Source organism: Platichthys flesus, chromosome 10 (genome assembly GCF_949316205.1).
Source record: "Platichthys flesus chromosome 10, fPlaFle2.1, whole genome shotgun sequence".
In the NCBI taxonomy this organism is placed as follows: Eukaryota; Metazoa; Chordata; class Actinopteri; order Pleuronectiformes; family Pleuronectidae; genus Platichthys; species Platichthys flesus.
Window position 1 is genome coordinate 13,853,424 of NC_084954.1, and position 21,365 is coordinate 13,874,788.

Here is a 21,365-nt window from a genome sequence, read left to right on the forward strand (position 1 = left end):
ATCATTTGTGTTAATGATCCTATAGCTCACCATACATATACTATAAAGCACATACTTTCCTTATGCGAAAGTATGAGTCATACTTTGTTCACCCCCGAAGATTCTTCCTTGCCTGTCGGTGGGATTATACTGCCACCTTCTGGATTAAAGATAGCAAATGATAAATAGTAGTTTAAACGAGCAAGATAAATGTAGTTTTGTGTGGGTATTTTTGCCTCATTAACACAACAGCAATAACTAACTTACAATGTTGTCTGATTACAGGTAATTCGAGTTCCCACCAGTACTTATGCTGCCCTTTTACCTTTACTTGGTTTTGCCTGTGTGTCAGAACTCTGTTCAAATAAGTTTGTTTTTTTTTACCTCATTATCATAGTGTTTCATATGCACCATTGTCTTTATAGAGAATGTTGGTGCTATTTGCTTGAAAGTAAGTAAATTAAAGATTTCTTATAATGTAATAATTTGTACTTGGAATCTATCTGGAATACCAAAGTGATTATTTTTATTTTATTTACACTTGAGTACATAATTAAATCGCATGTATCAATCTTAATATGTTTTCCACTATTCCTCTGGCTAAAAGCTTTGTATTTTATTCCTAGTAGCTGTACATTTTTTGTTTTCTCATTATATTATTCTACATTGTGCTTATTGAATATGCTACTTTTCATGACAGAAATAGGGGAAATATGATTAAGTAAATAGAGGACTTCCCCCATGAAACTTCATGACTGTATTTATGTGAGCATGTCCGTGTTTTAACCATAGACAGTGGTTTTAACACTTTGACGCTCACTCACAAAGCTGCGGACTGTGAAACCTCAGCCAGTCTCAGTATAATCAGGGAGTGGCATGTCAGGAGTGGAATTTCACTTCCTGTATCTCTCAGGTGAGTCACCTGGGCCGATGTCGTGGGTGGTTTAGGGTTTTTTGTCGACATCAAAGCGGCGGATCGTCCTGGCCCAGTTTCAGGGTCGTTGAGGATCAGCTCGTTGTGGACGGACTCTGCGATCACCTCGGGGTGCAGCTCAGGAAGTCGGTTTCACCTCAGACTTACTTGAAGGTTGTTGGTCGAGAGGAGGAGACGTGTTTTTTTTTTCTTTCGTTTGCGGCCTAAACACTCCACGGAGAAGTCGATTAACATCAAGCGGTAGTGTTTTTGTTAAACCTCACCTGACTCCACTGCTGCTCCAGGTGCTCTTTGCGTGCGTGGTAAACACAGACAGGACTATTTCCACAATGGTTCCGGGGCCCACCGGACCCCTGGGAGCCTGCGCGCTCCTGCTCTCCGCGCTGCTGCTGCGCTTCGCCGGGGCGCAGCAGTCCGGAGACGAGTGTTTGGCCAATTTCAAGGGCGGACGAGAGGATTTCGTCCTCGACACAGACGAGTCCGTGAAAACCGGAGCCACGTTCCTCTCGTCGCCGAAGCTGGACAGATCCAGGGACTGTGTGAGCGCCTGCTGCAAAGAACCGAGGTGCAACGTCGCCTTCATGCAGCGGGCAGCCGAGGAAGGTAAGGTGAACTCCTGCTTTCTGTTTGACTGCCTCTACAAGAAGAAGTACGCCTGCCGCTTCGTCAGGAAGAAGGGGTACACCAACTACATCCTGGAGACCTTGTACGACAGCTACCTGGAACTAGATAACACTCCAAGTAAGAATCCACACTGTTCCAGGCTACACTTCCAGACAGCTCCACATTGATGCATGTCACAGTTTGTCAGGAGGGAGCCTTTTGAATCATTGGGGTTTCTATTATAATCGTTCCTTTCAAAAGAAACATGTGTTAAAGGTGAAGATTTGACACTGGTATATCAGTTATGTATAATGTTAAGTTAAAGTTTTCCTAAGGACCGTGTGGGCATAGCACTTAATTTAATCATAGTGGCTCAGATCCTTTCTCATTGTTACCAGTGTCTTCTAATAATCAGTTTCCCTGTCTTTCCATGGTCTTTGTTTAAGCATTTTCTTCCCCAGGCCACAGACTTAGGGAAACAGCCTTCATTTCAGCATGTTCACACACGCCAGGGCCCCTGGTGTAGTGGTTCAGGTTTCTGTGTCCACCTGTGCCTCTTCCTGTGCTGCTACCTTGTGTTCGCAAATAACTCCTCATTGTTTGTAAGTTATCTTAGAGGTTGTCTATATGTGATGTACGCTGATCCAGTTTTGTCCCCCCAGATGACTCCGACCGTCCACCAGTGGCCAACGGAGGCCTGGACCAAGTGGTGCAACCTCAGGACAGTGTGACACTGAATGGCATTCAGAGCAAAGATGACAACGGGATTGAGTCTTTCAAATGGCAAATGCTGACTCCGTATCCTTACGCAGTCTTTGAGGTGAGTGACGGGACCGCAGTGCAAGGCCAGACTTTCTACAGTCCAGTTTGGAAAAGATGCAATTCTGCATCACTGTCCTCTTTGATTCCTCGTAGCAAACCAGCTTTGATGACCAGATCATCGTGTCCAATCTGACATCTGGGGTTTACAAGTTCCAGCTGACCGTCACGGACACTACTGGCCAATCCGACTCGGTGAAGGTCACTGTTCTGGTCCTGACTCCCGAGCAGTCTGAGCGTGAGTATCTCAGCTGATAGAAATATCATCTGAACATATTCATTCATGCTTCCCTCTTGTTGACCAGGACATGAGTGATGTGTTTCGAACGAGCTCTGAACACCCATGCAAATCCCAGCGTGTAGATCAAATCTCATATCAGAGTTGGCTGCTGTCGTTTCGTTAGTTTCTCTGCAAATATAGACTCAAAGTTAAGTATGTGACAGAAGAGTTTCACTATTTAACATGAGTCACCTGAGTCACCTCATGATAGTGTTGGGCCATAGGCAAAACATAATAATTCCATGTGTTTCTTAGATTATTTTTTTTTAAACGCTGTAAAATCCTTATGTTCTCCTTAATGTTTAAAATAGAAATTTCTGTGTTATTTCAAACTCTCTATACATTACCTCAAGAGGATTTAGCTGGAAAGGAAACAAACCACATCAGTTTACCTGGAATTGTTTGGCGTTTTTGTCACATGAGCTGTTCCATAGTAGTTGTCATCAAACCTGTCAAGGCACGTCCGCCTAATTCCTACTGCCTGAATGTCGCAACGGCAAAGGAAGATGATGGAGCGATAACAGATTGTTATATAAGAAGATTGAACCAGATCTGACTTTTGTTGACAGAAAAAAACAAAACAGCTGAGCTACAGAACTAAGTAGGTCTTTTTCATAGAAGAGCGTTTTTTTTTATTTCATACATCCCTGCGGTTTCACTTCCCTTGCTCACACGACCCACAAATCCGCAGCGAAGGTAGGCACGTTTTATATTTGCAGTTTCTACAGAAAGCAAAGCTTGAGTCAACGGGTGGCGGTTCTTTTTTCTCTCTCTCTCTTCTCACTTCTACCCTGCTGCAGTCCCACTCTCTCCGCCCCCCATCCCACAAAACCTGTTCGTCTGGTTTCAGCCTGAGTTACACAAACAAGAAAACTCCTGTCACATGGGGATCCGCGTCAGTATTGATTAGACGTGATTGAAAGTCTTAAAGTTTCCCCCTTTTTGAAAGCACTTTCGTAAGCTCAAGTTTGTATCTGTTGGTTTCTGGTTGAGGGAGTAACAATGAAAGACCTCTAAGGTCTCGGTGTTTCAGTTACCGATTAACAGCCTTTGTCCTTATTGGAGTTAGGAATGTACTTCATGCGTGAGCACGGCTGTGAGCGGCGCTGCCACATTAACTCCACAATAATTACCGGTTTGAATAAACTCATTCATAAATGACAGTGCGTGTGAGAACTTGGTGATGAAAAGAGCAGCTTCCAGTAGTTGTGTTGCCTTGTGACATGTGTAAAACATGAATCACCAGCCACATATACAGACAATCAACAGTACATATTGTACCTCTATAACCTCTGTGCTGAATCGCCTATTATTTGTTCTCAGTTGCATTTGTCTATACAGGAAAACCACATTGATAATGATGTGTCTGCTAACTCGTGAGACAGACACAAAGAATAGGAAGTTGAGACAAAATACGTTCTCAGTGAAGCTGGTGTCGGATATGAGACATAACTTAGACTGGAGTTTTGGATTTGTGGTGCATTGTTAAGTGTCCAGTGAGGATATCTGATGCATACTGCATTTGTATTTTAGTGCTTTTCTGAGGAATACTAGTTAGCTTATAACTTTTAGCGTAAGATTAACACAACGGAGCAAATAGTTAGTGTTGGGAAGATTTTACATTTCACTAGGCTGAGGTTGTTTTTCATCAATAACTGAGCCAAGGTCATGAAAACAATTAGACGTGTTTACATGGATATCAATAGAATAAATTAGAGATACACCCTCGTAAAAGGATTACCTCACAGAGGCCCCTTATAAAACCCCATTTAAATTATTTAGATCCAGCTTTTTTCATTTTGGATTTTCACTTTGTACACACATTGCATACACTCATAACTATCACTCCCCTTAACGGGGCTTATAATTTTCTCTAGGATCTATTCTACAAGAATCAACTAAATTCTGCAAAACACCCTTTTTGTCACAATGTAAAAGAAAGTAAATAAAAAAATGACTGGATCCGCCATCGGTGGAGCAGTTTTTTGCATAATTCTGCTGTGTCAACAAGTATTTTTGCAGATTTCCAGGAAGCACAAGCAGCATTTCTGATCCTTGATTCTGTGTCTTACCAGTGCAATGTATGGCCCCAAAGAAGATGGGACCATGCCGTGGTGCTTTCACCCGATGGCATTACAATGCCGCCTCGGAGAAGTGTGAGTCCTTTATCTTCGGAGGCTGCAGGGAGAATCTCAACAACTATTTGTCCATGGATGAGTGCAGCAAAGCCTGCCATGGCTCAGGTATCTATATCTTTAGTTATCTGGCTTTTGTTTGTTGCAATAGAATGTGATGATTTGTGAAAATGGGAACAGGTGAAGTACTGCTTTCAGCCCATTTAGCTCTCTCGGGGAAGCAGTATGCAAAAGAAAAACGTCAGCTCCATTATGCATGTAAAATCGAATGTAATGTTACAACCATGAGATGGTTAGCGTAGCATAGCTTTAAGGTGGCGGATCTAGGGTTTTTCTAAATCAGGGCTCATTCTGGCACCAATTATATGTTCAGCGACCATGCACAACTCACAATTCTTCCTTGTTCGAGCACATTTAAAAAAGCTTAGGAAATGATAATCAATAAATTGTCATATTTATTTTTAGTAAGCGACTTGCTTATTTAACCAAAAACAAAATCACCTTACAGGACAGGACCCCCAGATTAAGATGGAAACATGGGGGGAAATGGAAAGCTAGTCTAAACAACAAAACAGTTTGGAATTGTACTATATTTTAATAATACATATTTTAAAATTTAAATATACATTATTTTAATATAAACTTGTATTCATATATATTTATTTATAACAAAATGACAACTTAACATTAGTCTTATTGTTTTTTTATGGTGTCAACATGTCATTTTTTTTAATCATTGAATTTTAATCTAATTTTTGTTTTATCTTTCAGAGAAAACTGCCAAAACTGGTAGAGGTTTACCAATTCCCGCACCTAAGGGTACGTGAGTTCAGATATTTGTCTCTTCATCGTTTTTAAACCAGAAGAAAGCAAATGTTGAAAATCTCTGTTGCTAATGAGGCTTATCATCGGGTCTGTGATGGATATTTCACCTGGTGAGGCGTCTGAAAAATATAGATTTCGGAACTATAGTTTTTTAAGTATGCTTTGTTCCTTGAAAGGAAGGTCCAACAATCATACAACATTTGAAGAGCATTCTGTAGAGGGAATGACAAAGAAACATGTGCAGGCATGCTCTTTTATGCAGTTTAAGTGAAGAGATGAAATGTTTAAATGCGCCTTGCTTTGATTGAATATTGATTGTTGCCAGTCCAAAGGGACGACTCTGGTGCAGTGCCAGTGACATTTCCTGCTGTGTTTGTGTGCCACAGGAGAAACATGCGGTTCTCCCTGCTCCCGGGAGCAATTCACCTGTTCCAACGGCTGCTGCTTGGATCCAGGCCTCGAGTGTGACAAAACACCACAATGCAGCGACGGCTCAGACGAGCTGAAGTGCGAAGACTGTGAGCAGCGACTTTACAAACTAGGCTTTATCTTAATACAGACTCGTGAAATTAGAAATGTAGAAATAATAAGGGACTGATTTTAACTCTCAATGCGTCCTGTGTGCTTCTAGTGGACACCAAGTTTCAGGTCCTGCTCCAGATTCCAGTGGATGAGCAAAAAGGTGATTTGAACATTTCACTTTTTAATTTCTTTCTTAAAATTAGAAAAATAAATAAAGAGGCTCCTGTTAGCTGTTAGCGCTGCATACAATCTCACCCTACCGGTTCATTTTATTGTCGTTGACAGTGCGCTGCACGGAGCCTCCCCACACAGGCAGCTGCAGGGACAGTCTCACTAAGTGGTACTTTAACCCCATCAAGCAGGAATGCTTCCGCTTCAACTACGGCGGCTGCCAGGGGACTGAGAACAGATTTGACACTCAGGAAGACTGCAAGAGAGTTTGCCGTGGTGTTACAGGTGGGTTGATATTAAGGTATTTTACCCCCATATTGTATCCTGGTAAGTTAAAATCCTATTCCACCAAGAGTTTCCTCAATGGCATCTTTCTCCCGATCCTCTCCAACTGTCAAATTTCCCCTTTACTTTAAAATTTTTTTTTTCCTTTCATTGATTCAAACATTTCCTACAACCTCAAGTTATTTCTCCAATTTTTATTGTTCAACAGTTTAAGAGGAGCTCACTTAAGCCGTTTGAGACATGAACTCCGAATAATGTCTGGGGGGGAAAAAAAATATTCAGACACAGAAACAAAACTGATATACAAAGTTTTTGAATGGGGAAAAGCATGGGAAAAAGTAGTTTTACCTTCTGAGCCTGTGCAAATGCAGTGATTTATTAATACATAAAGCTGCTTTAATCCTTATTTTTACAGGCCCTATTCATAATGGATCATATTAATACATGCAATGGGAATGGAGTTGCTTGTAGCTCTATTGAGATTATAGGAACCGGTTTAATTTCCATGACTCACACATTTGCTTCACTGTCACTGGTTTTATCCCTGATGTATTTTGGAACAACAAGACAAAGTTTACAACACACTGGTGAACTTTAAGCTCATAGCTGACCCTGATAATCCCCTCACCAGTTGGTGGAGAACAAAAGGGAGCCAAAGGGTGAATGCTGGACTTGAGTTCAATTGAATATTGACCACGACTTCTGAACGCAGAAATCTGCACCTGAACAAGTTAACCATATTGGCTTGTTTCTGTTGCTCCGAAGTGGCCCAAACAATTAGACGTTATTGATGATTGAATTTCCCTCCACAGCCGAGTGCAGTTGAATGAATTCTTTCAATGCTTTTTTTTTTTAAACATGTGGTGTTCTGCGAAAAACTCCTGAAAATATATTTTGTCCTTCTCTTTCAGAACAGGACGTATTCGCAAGAAAGGGGGCGTTTGAAAAGCAGGTGTTTGAGAGCGATACAGGTATAGCACCTTCCTTTTTTTTTTATATTCTACACCTTTGTTAGTTAAATAAGCTTTAATAGTTAAATGTCAACCTAAAAAGTCGACCTAAAATCGATCTGCTCCACCAGGTGTTTGACCTCTAGTGGGTACAAGCTGTTCAATAATGTCATCCAAGTTTCATTCCAATTCCAGCGCAGTTTTCCAGTCCATGGAGTTGGTCATAGCAGAATTTGATGTAGTGATCTGCTTTGGTTTTACCCATTTCAAAGATGCACTCTCTTTCATTCCACAGCTGTCATTGCAATAGCTGCCGTCCTGGGTCTGGCTATCGTCTTCCTTCTAGGCCTACTGGTGTACTGCCTCGTAAAGGGGAAGAAGAAGTCAGTACAGCACCACCGCGTGCCCGTCAACACCGCCCCGGTCACCTCAATAGACCGAGAGCGTCTGGTCTACAACTCCACCACCAAGCCCATCTGACCCTCAGCCCTCACTTTTGACCCTCGTCCCGGTGCTGAATGACACTCAGACTGACAGAGGAGACAACACGATTAGGTTTGAATACTGGAGGGGGTCTGTTTTTATTTCGTCCATATAATGGATGTTTTTTTTTTTTAAGGGTGATGTCCACCGGAGCCAGAGTGTCGTCAGTGATGAAATGTGACGTCTTATGATTTGACATTTAGCTTGTATTTAATGCAGGGACCTGTTGGAGTGAGTTGTGGGAAACTGTGTGTACTCAGGTTAAAGGATTTTCATTAGTGTGGAGTTAGATTATTATACAGACCATCCATAGGTTCTGAGTTTAATGTTCTGTCACTTCTATGATATGATCTGATAGTTTCCAGAAAAAACCCTCTTTTATAAAATAGTCAGTTTTCATGCCTGAACTGTCAGCAGGTCTGTGCTGGTCTGTTACTCTAAAGTAAAAGACCAGATTATTTTGCGTTTTTCTGAATTTATAATGTCAAACGTTAATCCCTCCAATATACTGAGGTCCTGCCACGCCACCTTCTCAATTTTGCTGGTTTCATCACTGTTACACTGGATTACAAATAGAGTTCATTCATAATGTTGTACATAATCGTAGAGTTTTGAGAAAGTGATATTTTACTTCAGAAGATTATTTTTGTTGTATTTTTTGTGTTTTTTAGAATAAACTGAACTCGAATAGAAACATTCAGAAAGCAGCCTTCCTGTTGATTATTCAACATTTTATCAAATGTTTGTACATATGACCTGATTTGATTCTCTGCGACGTAAGCAGCATTGTGATGTTTATACTAATTAAAAATATAACTCAAAATGTACTGGAGAGTCATTTCTTCCTGGACGTTTTAAGTTGTAATTCAGCTAAGTGTGATTGATAACTTCTGCAGTTCTTCACACACTTTCAGCTTCATTGCTGTTGCTGCTTCAACTAAATAGATTTTTACCTGTTTTATCTCATTTAGGATATATTTTCATAAAAAAAAAGCTTTTCTCATATGATTTCTATTGGATTTTATAATCTTTATAATTATTATTTTTACTCTGTTTGTTTGTGAGTTTCATATTGTTGGTTGTAAGGCATTTTATTACTTGTATAGAAAAGTGCTGTACAAATAAAGTACAATTCACAGTCACACACATACCTTTTCTATAGTACACTGTTGGCACAGCTGTCTGGAGCAATTTGGAGCTTCAGTATCTTGCCTAAGAGCACTTCAGTATGCAGACTGGAGGTGCCTGGGGTCTAACTACCACCATCTGGTTAGTGGCGACCCACTTATTACTTACCTATATAAATCATACGGTTTGTTTTTGTGGCCTCACAAAGGTTTTTCATGTATTTTAAGAAGTAATTAGTTTAAACAGGACTTAGTCTAGCTGTTTTCTTCTTAAGCTCAAACAAATTGCACTTATCTCCCAGACAAATAAAAGACAGCCACTCTGATACCCTTTCTCCTGTGACCTCTGGGATTTTAATACTTCTAACCAAAGCACAAATATCCGGTTTGTAATTATGTGCACACAAACTTGATACATGAACTGATCCGTGAGTCTCTGCTCAGCATGTCTAGTTTCAAACCGCTGATGTTTTCTCAGTTTGTGTGAGGCCGAGACAGAGAAGTTTTTTTTTGCTCATCGTCAGCCTCCCTCAGACCACAGTTCCCTTTTTTATTTACAGTAACACACAGCTATTATCCAAGCTCCTCATAAGTACAGGTTGTTTTTTGTTATTGGAAGCTACACCTCAGGAATTTCAAGTGTAGCTTTTCCAGCAGCCTATATACACCCTCTAGTCTTGCACAACAAGCTAATAAAAGGAACTAGCCTAATTTATTAGCAAAATTAGCATCAAAACTACAAGTAACAAAAGTAAAGTAGTTGGATTATTATGACTGCTTGCCTGTGGATGACCTCTACAGGAATCAGCAGCTGGATTTAGACTAAACTGCAGCTGCAGGTTCAACTGTGGCCTCTAACAACACAGTAACAAGGTCTGAGGGCCCATGTTGAGCTCATTCAAGGAAACAGCTAAAGTAACACATTTTAAAACTTGAATTTCACAGCCCCTGTGACCGTGTGGTCAAGCAGCAGAAAAACATTGTAATCCTGTTGCCAACTTTTATCACCACTTCCCTATTAAAAGTGTTGACTGTGCAGATACTGATATTTAATTATTTGTTTGAAAATTTATTTATTTGCTTTTTAATCAATTGAAACATGAATATATGTGTTTTCTTTTAACATTAACATTGGAGTTTCACTGGCAAGAAGACGCCACCCACACACAGGGCACATGCATTACCATGTTTACACCAGCAGATGACGATATTGGCTCGTTAGATGTTCAAATCTTCTGCCTTAGCAGCCACTTCAAATTACCTACAAATATTTAAACTTAATTTCGTCCATTATAAAATCTTTGTCTTATTCATAATTTTTTGTTCTTTTAATCTTTTATTTAAATGTATATATATATAGATATATAATCACCTAGACACCTCATTTGCACATTTTACTGGAGCATGTTCAGTCCTATCTGCCTCAGAAGAACAATTAAATGTCCATTTCCACATTGTGGTCACCGACTGAAGTCATGCAGCACATTGCTTCACTAAACACAGGCCTCATGGGGAGGATCCCCAGGAGGAGGGCAAAGATCCCCAAAGCAAAGGCGCCCCTCTCTCTCTAATCAGCCGCATATAAATTATCACCCACCAATTGATTCACTGAAGCCCACCATTGTGAGCTCCACCATTCTGCCGAGCCGACCCTCATAAATGTAATTGTCAGGGTGAGAGTTTGTTATGTCCTTTCACAGGCCTGTCATTGGTTCACACACACATGGAAAGATACTTTTATGGTGAAAAATAATCAGCTTCTCTCTGTTTGCTTGTGAAACTATACTGGAGTAAAAGGCCAAGCAGTGTGATCCAGATGTTAGGATGTGGGAACACATCTGTCTTTCCCTGAAATGACACTGGCCTGTCAAAAAACAGGCGCTCCTTTGTTGCCTTCATTTACTCTTCGTAAAGTTGACTTTTTTTACTGGACTACTACTCTGCTGATAATTTAATAATAATAATAATCATAATAATCATAATGTAATTGTAAATGAAACTTAATACATCGTATACCAACAACGATCATTATTTAACTGGTGTTATCATTAGACCGAATGTAAAGTAATAAAAGAACCCAATAAAGATTTTTATCTATATTTAGTATTCTTTGTCATTTCCACTCCAGATGAGCCACAACAGGGCTCAGCAATAAAACAATATAGATAATTACTATTATCATTATAGAAGACAAGACGAGACCAGACCAGATAAGATAAGATAAGACCTTATCAATCCCAAAGGAAATTCTCGTACGAGCTTACTCCAAGATAACAGTATCAACAATATAATACAGGGAATAAAAGAACCATTAATGAATTGTACATTGTAGTATTATGTGTAAACGACATAAGTAAAATATAAATACAAAAAGGGAAGCAAATAATAATAATAAGTAAAAATGTGGAATATGGCCAAAATGGTCACTAAATGCAAATAGCAGGCTTCCTGTTGCGTTTTTCAGACTTTTTTGTGTGTCTGGTCATGATACACATGTGTATCGATTTTTGTGAAGATCGGTCAATGTGAACATGTTCCCTTACATGTTGGTAAGAATGATTTATAATATATAATAATAATAATAATCCTTACAATTTCAATAGGGCCTCACTGTCTGTCAGTGCTCGGCCCTAATAATAACAATAAAAATACATTCAGAAACCACACAGAATGTGTAGTTGGAGCAGAGTGCAATAAACCAACATATTTTTCTTCTCTGTCTCAGAATCCCAGGATTGTGGCTTTTCTTCCTGAGGCGTTCACTTGAAGTTCCCATATTTCCCAGGGACGTGAACGCAGCAGCAGCAGCAGCGAGGACAAGCATCATCCTGGAGCAGCGGCGGAGTTTCAGTCCGAGCTGCTGACCTGACCTGTGTGTTTGTGTTTCTGTGTGTGTCTGTGTGTGTGAGCGGCTTCTACCATGTGAAATGAACTAAGTGACGGAGTAACGTGACGCTTCACACCAAGAAAACCCGCCGGGAAAACATTTTTAATCCGCCGAGGACCAGGGCGCAAGACGTCGGCGAATCTCGGTACGTGAAGTTCCTCTGGTAAGTTTCACCGAGAGTGAGCTGAGTGAGCGTTAACGGGGAAAACAGGTAAATAACAGGTCCAAGCAGCTCTCTGGTACTGGAGCTCGACACAGTGGATGTTCCTCTGTGTGTTCAGCTGCTTTTCATTAACTACAGGGAACAGGGGGTGAGGTTTACCAGCGTCAAACTTCTCCATCCAGCAAAACAAACCAATGAAACCACCACACAGAACCTTTTTATTTTGTCCATTTTGGAGCAAATTCAAAGCCCTCAAACGCACCTCCAGGCATTGATGAGCCAGACAGCCTCATTGGATTCACTGCACACGGATGTGGGGTGTATTTCTATGTAGTTTCAGACATGCGGGCTGCAGGTCCGTCAGAGAGAGAGAGAGAGAGCAGGAGTTTCAGTCAGATAACTTGTGTTTGTCTTTGCTCTCTCAGTTCACTGGACTTTGATCAGCTGCTGCAGTTTCTCTTTTCCTGCCTTTTTTTTTTTTTTTTTTTAGGGGGATGAGACTTTTTTTCTCCACAAACACAAATCCATGCTGAGGCTGAATCATTTGGTCATTTCCTCTTTTCCCTCCACCAGCCCCCTATGGTGTCCATACTTGGCCCCAAGGAGCCCTGATTGTCTTTTTCTAATGAGCGCCCCCAGTGAGACACGGTGAGGTTTTAAATGCAGGCTATTCATAGGTCAGTGACTTCGCCCCGTCCAGCTGCTGGGGAAGAATGGCATGGAAATCAATCAGTTACCAGTGAAAAGTTTCATTTTCTTCTCCCCTGACCTCACTTGACCCGTCAACACAATAACCTCTGAACTTCATTTTGAGGATAGATGTTGCTTCGACGCAAGGAACAACGCTCTCTTCCAGGTGGTCCAGACAGGAAGCAGCCCGAGTGTGTCTTGGATCACAGACTTGGCTCCTGGATTCTTCCTCCTGAGTCTTGGTATGCTGCAGCTGGGATTAAAATTACCAGAGCTGCAGAATCCGACCGTCGCTTTCTTTGTTGTGCAGCGGTTTAACACTGATTTTACGCCGCTTAGGAGATACCAGGATCTCAAGGGACCATGAAGTTCCAGCTTTCGCAAGTCACAGCTCGGATTTCACAGTGAGAGTTTAAGGTCAGCTTTAAACTCGACCCGTAGACACTGTGTGTTTGTGTTTGACAGTGATGAGTGTGTTTGCCATGATTCAGCAGACACCAGAGGGAGGTCAGAATGTTTACCTGCGCCAAGGAGGTTATGTTTTATGTTGTTTCTCTGTTAGTAAGATTAAACAAAAAAGTACTAGATATTTGAATCTGGTGGAAGCATGGGACTGGGCCAAGAAAGAACCCGTTAACGTTTGGCGTGAATTAGGGACCTGGAGAAGGGATGGATCTGGGAATATTTATCACTTTCCTAACATTGCAGGATTTGTTTCCCAATTTCCCAGGGAATAAAGCATGGATCTTGATATTTGGGGGACTGTTTTCACTCAAGAAAATTGGCTTAGGACATTTGCCAGTTTGTCTTTAACACATAAAGAACACAGCAGGAGGAAAATGTCTGAAACATTCAGATGAGGGTTGAGCATGGAGGTGACAGGACATAGAGATCACATGTTTTTTGTTTACAGCACACCAAAGGCTTTCGAATCTTTCAGTCCTTCCAAGTTAACATCTTTGTAGGCATCCTCTACCTATCTGGCTTCTTTTTTCTTCCTGAGAAATTGGAATTCTTTTTGCTTTTTAGTTTTGCATCCATCATGTGTTAGAACAGTGACTAACACTACAACTTGCCTACTGTAAATCCTCCTGTGGATGCTTTACTAGGGGGCTTGCAGGAACATTTCAGGAAAATGTCCTGCGCAATGGCCTTGGACATTTGCGTTGCCCCTCTGGAAAATTTCAGGGAAATGTCCAGCCTTCGGTGGGTGTCTGGGTGTGTGCAATTTGGTGTGGCTTGATTGAATGTAAGTGGATTGTTGGGATTTCGGTGGAGGTACTTGTTCTACAGAGTGCCATTTAAATTGTTGATGTGTTATGATGTTAAGGGGCTTTCACGGAGGCACGGGGGAGCTGTTTGCAGATGTGGTGTATTGCACCTTTAAATGGCCACACTGAAAGTTCTATTTCCATGCCCGGTGTCTGATTTCCCCCGTCAAACATTGCAGGACACCATGGAGGACCACGAACCCCCCGGTTGTTCAACACTTAACATTTTTAAACTCTGGGAATGTTTTCATATCATCTCCCAAATAAGATGGCACTTGCCAACCTCACTTGCCAGGTAAGCATTCTAGTGGTCTCTGGCATGGAGGTGAAAATAGCTGTTTTCTTCTTTTCAGCACAGCGGGGAACAATTATTCTCCCATTAAGGGCTATTTTGGCCAGAATGTCTACGTGCACCATATGGGTTAAACTCCTCACAGTGCCCTGCGGGTGTTTATAGGGGTGAATCGGTTATTGTCCACTCTTAAAAAACGTGCTGAAAAATGCAGCAGACTAAAATAAGAGGTTCGCACTCTGCGCGTCTGTGGGAAGTCACGGGTTAGGGCAGCGCCTTTTGTTGGAGCTGTTGTATTTAATTGAGATGAAGAGAGACTGTCAGGGCTTTATTGTTTTCCCGAGTGAATGAAAAGCTGTTAGTCTCTCAAGGCTTGTGTGTCAGTGGACAATCTGCAGCAGTGTTGTGGGAAAGAGGGCACTCACAAAAAAAGCTGTTTGTCAAGGGGTATTTTCTGTCAGGGTAGAGGGTAAGAGAGAGGTCATGCAAAAATAAACACGGCACCAGTGCTGAAATAATAAAGACTATTTCTTAGATAGCCCGTAGGACTCAGGACCTCAGCCTGCCAGGCTAGATTGGATTTGTATTGGTTCTAAACATAAACATCCGTCCAGACTGACGGTGTCCCTAAAGAAATGTGATCCACCGTGTCTGAGTAGAGACATCCCAGAGGACTTATGTCATGCTCTCGGACTCCTGTGGGCCTTTTTGGGACAGGCAGTGAATGCGGCGTGATGCGGTAGGTCGCTTACTGTGACGGAGAAGCGCATCAACAATTGTACGGATTATTTTAAGCCTCTCGTCCCATCACATTGTTCTGCATGAGGAAAAGAAAAACATTTTGCCTTGTTAATTTCTGCACAAAGGGCTGATTCAGTTCCTTTTTTGGAATCTGATTGTGGGTCCAAACTGTACGTCATCAGTTTTGCACATTAATCACTTTGCAATAGGTCAAACTGGACAGGTGTTTTTCTTTGGAGACTGTTAGAATAACACATCATGGTTTAAATGTAAATACATTCCATTATTGGCAGCAGTCTTCTTGGTTAAATATGATGTCACATCCTTTCCAAATTGTCTTTGTCAGTATATCCCCTCCTGGAGAGACAGAGAAAGTGACATGTCTGCCTGATAGCAGAAGTCGTGTTTTTCTCTCGCTTCCTTTCTAAGCATTTTCAGTGGTTTCACTTCTTGCTATAACCTTGACAGTCTGTCTGTGGTGAAAAATACTGCAGATATTCATCACCCCCCGAGGACCTTTTCCCTTGAACGTGTCAGGCCTCAGGTCTCGGTTCAAGGGATCTGTGTGTTTGTGCGTATTTTGTCTTTTAACAGGTTCGTGGTGATAACTCAGTATAAATGTTCTCTTTATTAGCATGAGCGCAGTATCTCGGTCCGCATCTGTCCTACCCTTAATCATCTGTTTGTTATGTTTTAAAGAAAGGAATTCAGGCTTCGACCGCCTGGATCAGTGTAAAGCCACGGCGATTAGAGGAACAAGGAAGTTTATCTGCCCATCTGAAGAAGTGAGCCATTGCAGGTCTTTTAATAACCATCAGATTGGCTCTTGCAGCATCTGCCTTCAATTAAATGGGCAAGCTCCAGATTCCCATGTGGGAGGTTCATGCTGCGGGTAATGCAGTCATCAGCTGTGGGAACCAAATGCTCCCCCATTTGTGTGAAATGGCAGCTAGTTCAAGCACAGGTGGTGAGTTTGGTATGAATGTTGGTCTGTGCTTTGTGTTTTCTTTAGGATCTTAAATTTGTCCGTGCCCCCTCCCTAGGAAAACATGGATTTGGAATTATTGTGTGTCAGCAAACAAGGAGGGGAAAGTTCTTGAGTTACGATTGTTGAATTCTGACTAGAAGTGTTAAGATTGTTGGTTTCACGGATTTAAAATGTCCTGTTAAACATTTTCAACATTTCATTATCGCAGACCAAACCACCTGCAACCTTCAATAAGACATAGGATAAACACATTTAAGGCCCAGATGTCTACAGTGCTTCTAGGATTGAGCCCATTATTCCTAGTCTAGTCTCTCATTGACCAAAGTGAGATTAGCATAGCTTTGGTCTGGTCAGTAACCACGGTTGGCTAAGAGTTCAGGATTATCAGAGGATTTTATGAGTTCACTTTTCATTGAGACCATTTCAAAGCCTTCTTTTCAATATCACTTATCAAGGGTTTTCCCAAACTTACCCACCACTTGAAAATCAATTAACCAGGCTCGATCAAAGGTGCTTTGAGAAATCTCTATCGTGGAAGACCTGCACAAGCATGAATCAACATCGTATAGTAATTTCTTATCCCTATGTAGCTCTTAAAGATAAAATGTTCATGTTAATGTATGTGAGAATACAGCAGGAAAAGTTTGAGTTTGTGTCGATGATGTTTCTAACATGTGACATAAAACTGAAAAAAAGAATAAAACAAGTATCTCAGGAGGAAAAAGAGGCGTCATACAGGGAGAAGACTTCGACAAAGATATCAACTTGGAAGGAAGAGATTTGAAAGCTCAAGGGGATAATGGCCGGCAGCAATGTCAATATGCTGCTAACAGAAACATGTGATTTCCACCGCCGAATTTATACATTATGTCCTGCGTCCTGCAGGATCTAGCCATGTGCCACTCGTTCCCTTGACCGAATGTTCCAGACACTTTCCTGTTGTGAACGCGTCTGACTCAATCTGCTGCTGCAGTCTTCATATGTGAAAGAAAAATTGTCCAGACCCAATTTTCTGGATATTTTCCAGAGTTTATGTCTGAAAACGCTTGCAGTAATAGTCAAAGAGACTTTGCAAGCCAAAACTAATTTGTGTATGAGTAAAAAGAAAAAAATCTCATGTCATTGTGATACGTTTGACCGATTTTTCCCTGACTCGCGTGCTTTGCCCTAAGCTGAAGAAAAAAAAATAGGTTTTGTGGCTGCAGAGATTCGTGTGTAGTAAACAAGTCAGTCCAGGCTGCAGCTGCGGGGACCAGTGGTCTTAATGTTCAGAACCAGCCCTGTGACTTTGCTCCTGGCATGCCAGCACATCTTAATTGGCGAACCTCTTGGCAGCGGACTCTGCTTGGCCTGACTGTCAGTCTGGCACAGCGGCCAGCAAACGCACTAGGAACAATGTCCATCCTAATCCCCGAAGAATTCCTGCTCCTCTGATCTAGCTGGCCCAAGAATGTGATCTCTAAAAGGCCGGAGGCTCACCAGGAATCACACAGAGATGAGTTCTCATGTTAAGGAGCCAGAGAGGCAGTGATGTGAGAAAGTGGCTGCATAGCGGCTCTGAGGGGACATATCTCATCATTAATAGAACCACAGCCTGGCATGAGGGATCAGAAAAATACATGCCACCAGGCGTGAAACTGTTATCTCACTGGACAGTTACACTGATGATGAGAGACTTGTTTTGATGTGGCCTGGCAACATTTGCCAAACCAATAAAGGAGTATTTTCTTTCAGATTCTTCTTCACAAACAAACCATCAAACAAATGTACAGGAGTGAAAACATAACCTTCTTGGTGGAGGTCATTCGTTTTTACATGGCTCAAATGTCAGAAATCCATTAATATTTACTTTGCAGCTGCTAAATCTCTTAAGTGCCCATTAAGGGCAAGTTGTACTCACTCTCACTCCTTCCCTTTTTTTCTACCGATTAGCATGAGCTTATATCACAGTCAGCCCCCTTCATATCTCAAATCTGCTTACACTATACATACCAAGCGCTCGGCATGAGCTAATGCAGAGCAGCGACCAGGGGAATGGGTAGAATTTCCCTTTCATAGAAGACCTTGTCTCTGCTCTCCACAAGCCGGGTCAGTCAAGCGAAACATGAGTAGAGAAACCAAAAGTGTCTTTTGAGGTCATCACAAATGAAAAGTATATCAAAGCTGTCACTACTAAGTCTGGACACAAATTGCTAGAGTTGTGTTTTAGCCTTTATGTTTTGTTTTGTCAGCTCCAGAGGCCTGAGTGCCATGCCAGAGGGGTCCCACTCTGCTCTCCACCAGGGCCCAATGGGGGAAGGTAAGGTCAATGCCATTATAACCAGTGTAATCCATGCTTTGGTAATTGCTGCTTATGAGTGACCAGTTTTATGACATGGGGATTTAATGAGCAGGAGTTCTATAATGACGGTGGGTTTGGTTGGAAGCAGGGACACTGTGCTAACATAGAAGAAACACAGTACAGTAGAGGTTGAATGGAAAAATCCCTGGAATTGAAGAATAGAGGAAATGTAGAGGCAGAGCTGAGAGAGCAATGAACTCCCCTCCTACAGTCCCAGCTGGCAGAGAGGCTCTTTGTGTGTCTGTGGAGCTTGGCCAACCCCCCCCCCCCCCCCCGCCCCACACTCCTCATACAACTGAAACTCCTGAACACTCGCACATCCAACCAGCATGTGTCAGTATCCCCGACAGCCAAGATGGTTAGTCTAGCCAGTGGTGCTGACCTTGTATGCTGGGGGCCACTCAAATTACATATTATTTTAGCGTTCATTATCTTCAGTCGTAGAGCTACTGCATTGACACAGGGACTCTTTGTATCTCTTTGCCTGCTCTGTCCCTCAAGCCCCTCACGCCTCCGCTCTCCACTGAACACATTTGGCACTGGGCTTCGACTTTGGCTGAAGAATACCAATGTGTCAATGGTTCCCTTTTTCCCCTACGCCTGTCCCTTTGGTTCAGCTTTGGCCGGGAGAAGCTTTTGGCTTACGGAGACGTGTGCCGCCCTCATGAAAATTTGTTTGTCCATTTCCTCTAAAGGCCATTCTGCGCTGACATCACAGTCTCACAGCTCATTTTGCAACTCAGATGTGGAGCACGAAATCACCTTGGCTTGACAGAACACCCTCTGCATCTTTCAGTTTAGTTGTTTGTGGACCAGTTGGAGTTAATGTGTGACTGACCTCGCTCTCCTGCTTTGGACGGATGGGCGGTAATTAAGGGGCAGGGCTGCTGGTAGTGTGCTATATACGTGGGGTGATGATTGGAACCGCTTAACAGGCAGGAGGAATGCACATGGTGAAAGGTAGCCCCCTGTCTGGTCAAGGTAAACAATGACAAGGTTGTGTTCCAGCTCAAATATCTCTGAAGGGCCCAAGGATTTGAAAGTTAGGTTGCGTACTTTATTTTCACCACTAATCACTGAAAGGATTTTGGCGTCGCAAGGCATGATTAGTCAAAACCAGCATGAAGGATAATATTTGGGCTGTGCTCCATGATCTACCCAGGTGTTCTTCTCAGCGGCTGAAAGTGTTTTTTTCCATTGTTCTTTCTAAATACTTTTCCAGACCAATCTGGATGACAGGAGATTATGAGACCCATCATAATTTCCACCAAAGTTAAACTTTCATGACCATGGTGAAAATGTGAACCAGTGTGATTTATAATGATTGTGTTCCACATGTGAAATATATGAATATTACCAAAGCAAATGTACGTTTAGGGCTACATCCATATGTTCTTGTTTGGAAACAGCATTTTAAAACCTGAACCATCTCTGTCCACAGAAGTCTTTTTGCTCTGTCAGTTTTGATCCCCGTCCATACCAACACATATCCTGTGACCACCTAGGTACATATGCGTGTGCCAGTGTAAACAGGAATTGCTCGAAGAATAGATAATCTCCTATGCATGTAGGCAAATGCAGAATTTAACTGCACAACAGCTGGTAGCTAAAACAACAGGGTCAGCAACGCTTGTAACTGATTAACCATGTTGTGTTCTACACTGGTAGCTGAGGCTGATTTTGGTTGTTTTCCTCCTTCAAAAGTGGGTCATGTGATAGGGGCCTGACAATTAAGTGGAGGCTACGTCTGGATTGCATAGACCCAATCAGCAAGCAGTTGTGAGTGTCTATGTCGTTGCTTCCACCATCTCCGTTTCTGCCTGTCGAGACAATATGCAGCCTGTGAGGACAAGCAGCAATTTCAAAACTTTTAGCGGCTTGAACCCTCCGGAGTAGTGTGGACACCAGGCATATCCGTTTCGGAGTTGATGAGTTTCTAATTGGAACGTAGTGGTAGGTTGTCAATCCAGTGATAGGGACTTAAGTCATCAGTAGACCTGAGGCGGCCCTCTCAAAGATAAGGGTTCCTGCTGACTTACTTAACCTCAGGCAGGAATGTAGCTGCGTGTGCAGATTGAACAGCTTTAAAGGGGTTCTGGGGGGTGGACTGAGGGATCATCTCCATTCACTGCAGCTTTTCCAGACCAGTGGACACAGGCTTGTGGACGCAGATAGATGATGGCAGGGATGGCCGCGTCTCTGAGTGGGCTTGTTAATGGAACTTCCTGACTGGAACTCTTTCTCTGCTTAATCACCCATAGCATTAATTACCAGCAGCCTCAGGTGAGCCTGAATCCACTCCTGTTCAGGTTTCAAGTCATGCACTGACACTCAGCTGAAACTCCAGAGAGTCCCTCGTCCTCCGTGTTTGCAGCGTCTTGCTCAAGTCTCACAGGTTTATGTAAGTCATTACATAACATGGCTGCAATTGTAATAGAATGTATCCAGCTCCTACCGTCACTATGCTTCATTTCATTGTCTAGCTCAGGCTCCCGTACCCGTCACAAAATAATTTATTTCAATGTAAATTATTTTACAGCTCCTACAATGGCATTCTTCCTTATAGAGCTCTTAAGGTGGATTACCCACATTAGTTACAGGCTCTCTGCTGCGGCTGTTCCTGTTCGATGACCTCTTAGGAACTCATTTGAATCTATAAAACTCTTTATCGTCTTCCTGAATAACCCCACAAAACATTCGGTTGATGGTTTCGCAAGTAAGCAGCGCACTCAAAATATTTCCCTGCACACACGATTCGTAATTAATGTTTTTTTTGCGTGTAATTTATTATAGCTGTGCCAAAGCAAAGCAAGTTTAAAGTAAGTGTTAATGACGCCTAAACTAGAGGGAGAACAGCATCACACCCTTTATAACGCTGC

At 42.1% G+C, this 21,365-nt stretch overlaps 2 protein-coding genes across 2 annotated transcripts in view; both read left to right on the forward strand.

The window, feature by feature from the left end:
* The first annotated feature begins 792 nt into the window (after positions 1-792).
* On the forward strand, positions 793-8,813 carry spint1a (serine peptidase inhibitor, Kunitz type 1 a). The gene is made up of 10 exons (XM_062397385.1): positions 793-1,654; positions 2,179-2,336; positions 2,432-2,573; positions 4,691-4,858; positions 5,522-5,569; positions 5,962-6,093; positions 6,207-6,257; positions 6,383-6,553; positions 7,465-7,524; positions 7,799-8,813. The coding sequence occupies exons 1-10, from the start codon at positions 1,243-1,245 to the stop codon at positions 7,981-7,983; spliced, it is 1,527 nt and encodes a 508-aa protein (XP_062253369.1). The 5' UTR covers positions 793-1,242; the 3' UTR covers positions 7,984-8,813.
* Positions 8,814-12,841: 4,028 nt separating this feature from the next.
* Positions 12,842-21,365, forward strand: part of LOC133961968 (pleckstrin homology domain-containing family G member 3) — a 32,242-nt gene continuing 23,718 nt past the window's right edge. The window contains exons 1-2 of the mRNA XM_062397389.1: positions 12,842-13,095; positions 18,377-18,444. Coding sequence (XP_062253373.1) covers positions 12,983-13,095; positions 18,377-18,444 — 181 coding nt within the window. The 5' untranslated portion in view covers positions 12,842-12,982. The remainder of the gene's footprint in view (positions 13,096-18,376; positions 18,445-21,365) is intronic.

Coding starts and splice junctions, on each gene's coding strand:
- spint1a (XM_062397385.1), top strand. CDS start 1,243: ATGGTTCCGGGGCCCACCGGACCCCTGGGAGCCTGCGCGCTCCTGCTC. Junction 1,655..2,178: donor GGAACTAGATAACACTCCAA/GTAAGAATCCAC, acceptor TTGTCCCCCCAG/ATGACTCCGACCGTCCACCA. Junction 6,258..6,382: donor TCCAGTGGATGAGCAAAAAG/GTGATTTGAACA, acceptor TGTCGTTGACAG/TGCGCTGCACGGAGCCTCCC.